This window comes from Gregarina niphandrodes (genome assembly GCF_000223845.1).
Source record: "Gregarina niphandrodes unplaced genomic scaffold scaffold00009, whole genome shotgun sequence".
In the NCBI taxonomy this organism is placed as follows: domain Eukaryota; phylum Apicomplexa; class Conoidasida; order Eugregarinorida; family Gregarinidae; genus Gregarina; species Gregarina niphandrodes.
In genome coordinates this window covers 192642-199962 of record NW_011646046.1, presented here as the reverse complement: position 1 = coordinate 199962, position 7321 = coordinate 192642, and the positions used below count along the sequence as shown (strand labels likewise).

Below are 7321 nucleotides of genomic sequence, written 5' to 3'. Positions count from 1 at the left end.
GCTTGTGCGGCTGCCGCCGCAGCAGTCGGTGCAGAGCATGGACGCGCTTTTTCCGCACTACGTCGCGCTCCGTTGGGCGGAGAGTGTGCTCCCGCACGTCCAGACGCTGCTCGCTGGGGCGGCCAAGCACCCGCTCACGCGCGCGGAGGAGACGCTGCTGCTTGCGCTGGCCACATTGCTCCGCACTGTCTACCGCCAGGTGCCCTACATCCGTTTCGGCGACCTGCGTTCGCTGCAGGAGCGGGCGACGGCGGTCACTCTACAGAAATTCCTCACCTACCACACCACGCACTTCCTCGGCGCCGTGCTCGAATTCTACACCCGCTTCGTGCTCGGCCGCAGCGGCGGACAGACCGTGCTGCACCTCACGCCCGACACGCTGCAGACCCTCGCGCTCACGTTGCAGAACGCCGTGGACGTGCTCGCCGCGCTCGAGGTGCTCGATGCCGCCGAGCGCCGCGCCGCGCTGCGCGAATTCCTGAAGCCCACGCTCTTCCAAAATCTGCCGGTCAAGCACAGTTTTTTGAAGGACGTGCTCGAGCAGAAAACGCTGGCGCGCTGCCGCCCGCGGCTGGAGCTGCAGCTGACCGTGGAGCGTGGCGTTGCTGAGCGTGTGCTCTTGCTCGTGGCCGCCTGGCTTGGTGGCCGCAAGAAGTGGCTCGCTATCTCCGTCTTCGGATTTTATGTGTTGCCGCCTGCGGAGCCTTCACCGGCGGCGCGCTTCGAGGTGGAGGAGAGGTTCGGCTGGGCTATTCTGCAGCGTCTGGCCTGGGGCTACCCGTGGGGTTTCTGCGTCGGTTTCTGTTGGGTGGTGGACGGCGGGCCCGTGCACCGTTTCCTGGCCTTGCAGAGTGCCGAAGATGCGCGCGAGGTGTTGGAGACGACGCACGCGCTTTCGGGACGCACGGCCGAGGACCGCGTGCCGGTGCTGAACGACGTGGTGGCGAGGGCCGCACTGGAGTTGGAGACGCGCGCGCCGGCGACGAATGCGGCATTGGCCGAGTGCGAGGGCGAGGGCACCGTTTTCCTCTTCAACTCGGAATTGAGCGTGTTCGGTTACGGCATGGACGCGGCGTACTGGCTCGTGCCGAGTGTCGGTGTGCTCGGACCGGAGCGGAACTGGGCGTTGGCGGGACTGGCCGCGCGAGAGGAGGCGGCGGCGGAGGACACGGCGGCGGCGGGGTTGGAAAACTTCACGGTTTATCGTGCGCGGAACGAGAAGGAGTTGGCGGCGATCCAGGCCTTGCGTGCGGCCGGGCCAGATGAGCATGTGGACCCACTCAGTCGGCTGCCCGACTGGGCCTTTGTTCGCGTTGCTGAGTCTGAAGCGGAGGTCAAAAAGTATCAGGCTCAACTGGATGCGGCGCGCAAACATTTGTTCTCAGTCAAGTTCCAACTCGCTGTCAAAGGCATCATGGCCGTGACCCTCGACGCCGAGGACCGACCCGGCCTTACGCTCCTCTACGACCGTAAACGCGGGGGCACCGCCACCCGCGGCAAGGCCAAATACCACCTCGTTTTTGTCTCCCACCTCGCCCGCGACAGATGGCGTGCCGGCCTCAGCGTTGACCTCTTCGCAGAAGACCCCAAACACTGGAAAGTGCACGACGCCGCCGCTGTTCACTAGGCGTCATGCACTGGATTTAACTGGGTGCAGTCGAGTCGAGTGGCCGAGTCCAGTCAAGTCAAGAGCAAGTGCAAGCAAAGTGGTCAAATTATGACCGCGAAGGGAGACTGGCTCGTTCCGGGGACTGGCTGGTTCACCCCCGCGGGTGCTGTCTGAATAAAGGTAGGAATAAAAATCTTTTGCGTTTAATTTTGGAAGATGTCCTTCGACGCTGCTGCTGCTTTCATCAGACGCACCGACACCGGTATTTCTCCGTCTCAAGCCGAGCAGCTGGAGTTGTACAGTCTGTACAAACAAGCTACTGAAGGAGATGCACAAGGATCTCGCCCTAGCATCGTCAACCCGACCGCCAGGGCGAAGTGGGATGCGTGGAACGAGCGGAAGGGCATGGATAAGACCAAAGCTGCTGAAGAGTACATCAACACGGTGGCAAAGATTTGCCCTGGCTGGCAGTCGAAATAGAGCTGACCGGATTGTGTGAGCTCCTTTTTGATTGTTGAAATCGTTATAGAATAATTTTACGGTATGTTCACCAGGGTGCGGGGAAACAGCTGTGGCTACCGGAGAATCTCTGCTGTTGGGACGCCCTGGCACTGGGTGGGTTCGTAGGCACTGGGTCCAATGTTTTCCGTTGTCAAGGTTTGGCACCAGTAGGAAGGTGCTTTAGAGATTTAGCTTGTTTCTGGGGAGGGGAGAGCCAGCTGCAGGTTGGTGTGGTAGTTCGGGAGTCAGTGTCGAGATCTGTCGAGTTCGTTTTTAGCGGCGGCAGCGGTTAGTCCGCAGTAGGGACAGACGAGTGTTTTGCGGTGGTTGAGTCGGAGGGAGGCGCTCGCACACATCTTACACTTGGTGCCATTGTCGAAGAGTTTGGTGATGGACGGTGTGCAGAAGATGAGCCAGTCGAGGACGATGCCCCAATCGTCAATGCCGTCGAAAGCTCCTGCGAGTGTGTCGTAGACGGCTTGTTCATACCGGGGCTTGCTGTCGTTTTCGAGTTCGAGGGCGATGAGACCATCGTCTTCCGGGAGCAAGTCGAACACGAGATCTTTCTTACCCGTTTGCCCACAGACGACGCAGCGCCACCGGCGGTGGTGGCCGGTGTAGTAGGCGGGCGTGATGACGTTGCAGGGCCCGCAGACAGTGGTGTTGTCGTTGAGGCACTGCTGCCGGCGCTTCACCAAGAAGCGGAGGCGCCAGTCGCCGAAGCTCGGCACGCTCGCGATGAACACGCTAAGGTTCTCCAGCTGCTTCCGGTCTAGCTTGACCGGGCCCGCCGGGCGGGCGGACTCGTAACTGGCGTACGGCGTGCCGTCCAGCAGAATCATTAGCGACCGACATAAGTTCTCGAGTGTGCGCGGGATTCGCAACACAGGCGTCAACGCAGAACCCGCCGTGGGACCCGGGGCGGGGCCATCCGGGCCGGCACCATTGTTGCTTGGGGCGGAACTACCGGCAGCGACGGCTCCGACGTAGGACCGACTGTGGAAGAGCTGCATCAACCCGCTGTCCGTGTAGCGTTCCTCAATCACAAGCCGGCGGTATGGTAGAAACACGCCCTCGGGCACGCTGCTCGGCCAGTTTCGGTCGGACTCCTGCTGCAGCAAGCCGAAGTACCAGTTCCGCTCCTCATTCACGCGGCGCAGCCAGCGCCCGTAGATGCTATTGATCGTCGTGATCGGCTTCATCGGGCTCCGGGTGGAGGCCAGCGGCAAATCCTCCTCGTCCGGAACCTCTAACTTGTCCGGGATTTCTCGGCCCCGAGAGAACACACGCGCCTGACGAATCGCACCCACCTCCGAGGCAGGTTCCGACCCCGGCTCTCGTCCCGCCAATTCCTTGACGGACTCCCTTCCCACCGATTCTGTTGCCACGTCACGATTCAAAGAGTCTCTTTTGGTCTCCACGCCACCAGCGGAACCTGCCTCTGGAACTGGCTCCCGTGCAGCCGACTTGACGGATCTAGGCGGGACGGCCTGCTGCCGCTTCGGCCCCAAAGACTCAGCTGGCGACCGGTCAGGCCCGCGTCGCAAATCTTTCGGAGTCGATCCCAAGGAAGCAGGAGTTCCCCCACCTACGTGGGGAGTTCCCCTACCGACATGGGGAGGTCCTAAATGGGACGCTGCTGGGTTACCCCTGGCCGTTGCAGGCTTGGCCACAATGGTAGCGGTATTGCGCCTCTTCGCTATTGGCAGTTCTTCCGGCAAAGGCCGCTTATCAGTCCGGACAGGCTCTTTTCTTGGCGCCACTTTAGGACCTTTCCCCTTCGGCGTCCTATCACTCTGCCCCCTATCAGGCTGTCCCGTATCAAGCTGCCCCCGATCAGAGGGTGCTCTATTTTGTGTTGCGACAGGCCGCGAGTCATTTAATGGGGCGGGCCGGCTTCTTGGCACAGAGCTCTCCTCGTTCCTGGATCGGGGCGCAGAAGTATTCGCGATCTGTTGGGTAATGTCGCTGTCGCTATTCTGGCTACTCTCAGCTTTCAAATCCCCGATTTGCTCTGTTCGACCCTCCTGTAAAGTCGCTGCGGTCGACCGTAGGCGCCAGTCTATCGAGGTCACGGAATCACGATCAGCTGTTTGCCAGCCATCGTCATTGCGTAATTTTGTATCGCTAATGTTACCATCGCTGACGTTGCTCACGATGTGGCCTTCGTCGACTCGGTTTTCGCTGAAATGCCCCGCGCAGGAAGTGCCCGATGATACTTGGGGTTGAAGCAACACTTTTTCGCGTCGGCGGCGGCTGGAAACTTTGTGCACACGCGTGTGCCGCGAAATTTCAATGTTGTCGAAATAGTCTTGGAGGGCCAGGAGCAACTTCATTAGGTTTAGACAGTCGGCTTCTCGAATAAGAACAAAGCTGGAGATTTCGGCGACGATCGTTTGCAAAGAACTCGTGTTTAGAGCCGCTTCGTAGACAGTAACCCTGTCTCGGTCCAGCCAGAAGAGTATCAGGGGATGAGGGGCAGCCCGGCCGCCGACTTTAGCTGGAGAGCCCTCCTCTGATATTTCGTGGGTGCCCTCTTCACTGGCGGTGCTCAGGGAAGCGCGGTCAGGTTCTCGGTACGATTCAGGAAGGCCGAGTAAACGGTTTGAGTCGGAGGGACTGCCCCCTGAAAAGGCCCTTCCTGAAGCGTCCGGAGTCGGAGGATCCAAGTCTTGCGGATCGTCCAACGGCTGGTCACCATAATCAAGAATTATCTCAGTGGCGTCCAATCCATGCTGAAATGAGATTCCATCGAAGGGTCCCGCCACTGTGGCAGGAGTTCCGGGGACAGGTGGCGTGACGTCGGAGGCTCGGTGTTTATCAGTATCATTCGTGAGCGGGGTGTCATGAGTCGCATGATTAGCCAACCGGTCATCAACCTTTTCGGGGGGGGCTATTGCGCCCCTTTCGGTCCCATCGGAGTCGATTCGTGATAACTGATGTTCAAATTTTTGGACCACTGTTTGGTCTGAATTTACTACTTGTGCATCATTGACGTCCAGAATCTCGATTTTCGAAGCAGTGCCAGTATCAGAGAAGTAATCTGAGAGGAGAACGTGTGCTGCTAAGAAGAATAGTTTGCTCTGAGATCCATCCGCAAATATCGAAGATGCCACCGTGATGCTGGGACAGAAGTCAGCTGTAGTGAGCCGGAAGGGTCTCTGTGCGCATTCTACAACGTACATTGGCTCGTATAATTGGCCCTTGACGCAGAAGGTCGGATGACGAACGAAGAAATCACTGAACAGAGGCGTGTACAGATAGCGGTACCAATCTGCACGAGGCAGATCCAAGCCAAGGAGCTCTTTAGTTATGTAAGGTATGCGAAAATACATCAATAATCGCCACGGAATCTTGCGGAGTTTCCCCTCACTCAATCTGCCATCGTCAGTGGTGTCCAGCCCCGCGGTGTCCAGCCCCGCGGTGTCCAGCCCTCCGGTGTCCAGCCCTCCGGTGTCCAGCCCCCCGGTGTCCGGCCCCGCATCAGGTTCAGGACTCGCTGGAGTATGAAGGGCATTGTGTCCTAGGGCGTGAAGACGCAGTTCCCTGGCACAGTCGAACGTTTTGTAGCAGTACCGAGCGATGCTTCGATTGAGTCCACCAATTGAGAATCTATATAGAGGGTTGAAGTCGGTTCTCCCATCACCAGCATTCGGATCGTGTCGTCGTAAGAAGAAGATTCTGTTCGAAGCCAAATCCGCTTTGGAGTAATTCGGAAGCGACCTAAAAATTGTTATGGCAATGGGGCGGAATGAGTAAATGCCCGTAGACATCCTTCGAAGTATCTCGTGACCACATGTAGGAAAGCATAACCGTATTAAAATTGATTTTTGAAGCTCTAGCTCAGACGAAGCTCCAAAGTTCTCCGCAAAGAACTTCTGGAGTTCTGGGTTCCAAGTAGCGGGTTCCTCACTAGGGACATCGCAACTAAAGAATCTTGACCATGTCTCGGAAAAAAACATCACTACAAAAGCACCAGCACCTTGTTGTACCCAACTCGCCCTTATGTGCTGGACTCGACCATCCAGGCACAGGGAGCGCGTGGCTGAAAAATGGTTGCAGGAAAAATCCAAAAGACGCCGCACACGTGTGTTTCAACGAATGTAGTTCGTCAGTGGACGGCTTCTGTAGAACGACCTGCTGTCTGTTTCACGGAATGCTGCACATGTGCTCCCCCTTCTTGATGGGTCATCGAACTCGAGCTCCTGATTCGTGCAGCCTATCTCAAGATCCCTATCTGATGCATCCTCACCACCGCCCTATCCAATGATGCAAACGGTCCCGCAGCTCATCCTTCAACTCGCAAATCTCCCGTGTTGCTACTTGTGCGAGAACGCACTGGCAACGACGCATGGATATCAACACATTCCAACATAAGTCCTTCTTAGCACCAAATTCATCGTGTAGTTGTTCCGGCTCCTCACCGGACAGGCCCACGTTCTTCACCAACACGTCTTTGAGGATCCTACTCCTGGCAGCGTCGTCCGAGGTCGGTGCGTGTGAGGGATGGCCATCGTGGATCGGCTTGGAGCTACGGGTGGTTTCGTAGCCGGATGAATGTGTGAAGGGTGTCTGTCTGGCCGGGTACGGGCAATACAACAGCTAGTAAGGGAGTATTCGACTCAGACAGCGCAGGCGATTCCACTCTGGTGTCGCAGGCCTTGTTTTAGCCCGTTATTCTGGAGACGCCAACATTTTCGGTGGTGAAGTGGGAGCGAGGCCCTTCCACAAATACATCTTGCCTTGGTGCCGATGTCGACGAGTTTGGTGATGAAGCGTGTGCAGAAAGATGAGTCAGTCGAGGACGTGCCCCAGTGCTCGATGCCGTCCGAGGTTTTTGTCGGTGAAGGTGAAGGCTTCGCGAAGGTAGCTAGGTTAAGCTGATCAGACGAAGAAGACACTCGAAGCCAGGTGGCAGGCAGCCGGGGACGGGTCTGGGTTCTTGTAGGCACACGGTGATGACAACCGCAGCGGACTGACACGGTTGCTGCAAGCACTAGTTGATGACCCGAGACTGGCCGGTGGCTGACGGGAGAATGAAGTGCCAACTGACGAGTGGCATGTGGTTAGCAAGAGTACGCGCGGACGGCAACCCAGTGGCCCACGGTTAACAGCCGGACTAGGAGGGGGCATGTGACTGGCCCATGGTTAACAGCTGGACTAGGAGGGGGCATGTGACTGGCCCATGGTTAACAGCTGGACTAGGAGGGG

The 7321-nt window shown here is 57.9% G+C and overlaps 3 protein-coding genes across 3 annotated transcripts; 2 read left to right on the top strand and 1 right to left on the bottom strand.

Moving 5' to 3' along the window:
- Window positions 1-37: 37 nt before the first annotated feature.
- On the top strand, window positions 38-1627 carry GNI_061010 (hypothetical protein; the record flags this gene model as incomplete). Its single annotated transcript, XM_011136234.1, has 1 exon — window positions 38-1627. The coding sequence occupies one exon, from the start codon at window positions 38-40 to the stop codon at window positions 1625-1627; it is 1590 nt and encodes a 529-aa protein (XP_011134536.1).
- Window positions 1628-1825: 198 nt separating this feature from the next.
- On the top strand, window positions 1826-2089 carry GNI_061000 (acyl-CoA-binding protein; the record flags this gene model as incomplete). The annotated part of the gene is made up of 1 exon (XM_011136233.1): window positions 1826-2089. The coding sequence occupies one exon, from the start codon at window positions 1826-1828 to the stop codon at window positions 2087-2089; it is 264 nt and encodes an 87-aa protein (XP_011134535.1).
- A 266-nt stretch (window positions 2090-2355) lies between these two features.
- On the bottom strand, window positions 2356-5883 carry GNI_060990 (hypothetical protein; the record flags this gene model as incomplete). Its single annotated transcript, XM_011136232.1, has 2 exons — window positions 2356-3698; window positions 3759-5883. The coding sequence occupies 2 exons, from the start codon at window positions 5881-5883 to the stop codon at window positions 2356-2358; spliced, it is 3468 nt and encodes a 1155-aa protein (XP_011134534.1).
- Window positions 5884-7321: the final 1438 nt, after the last annotated feature.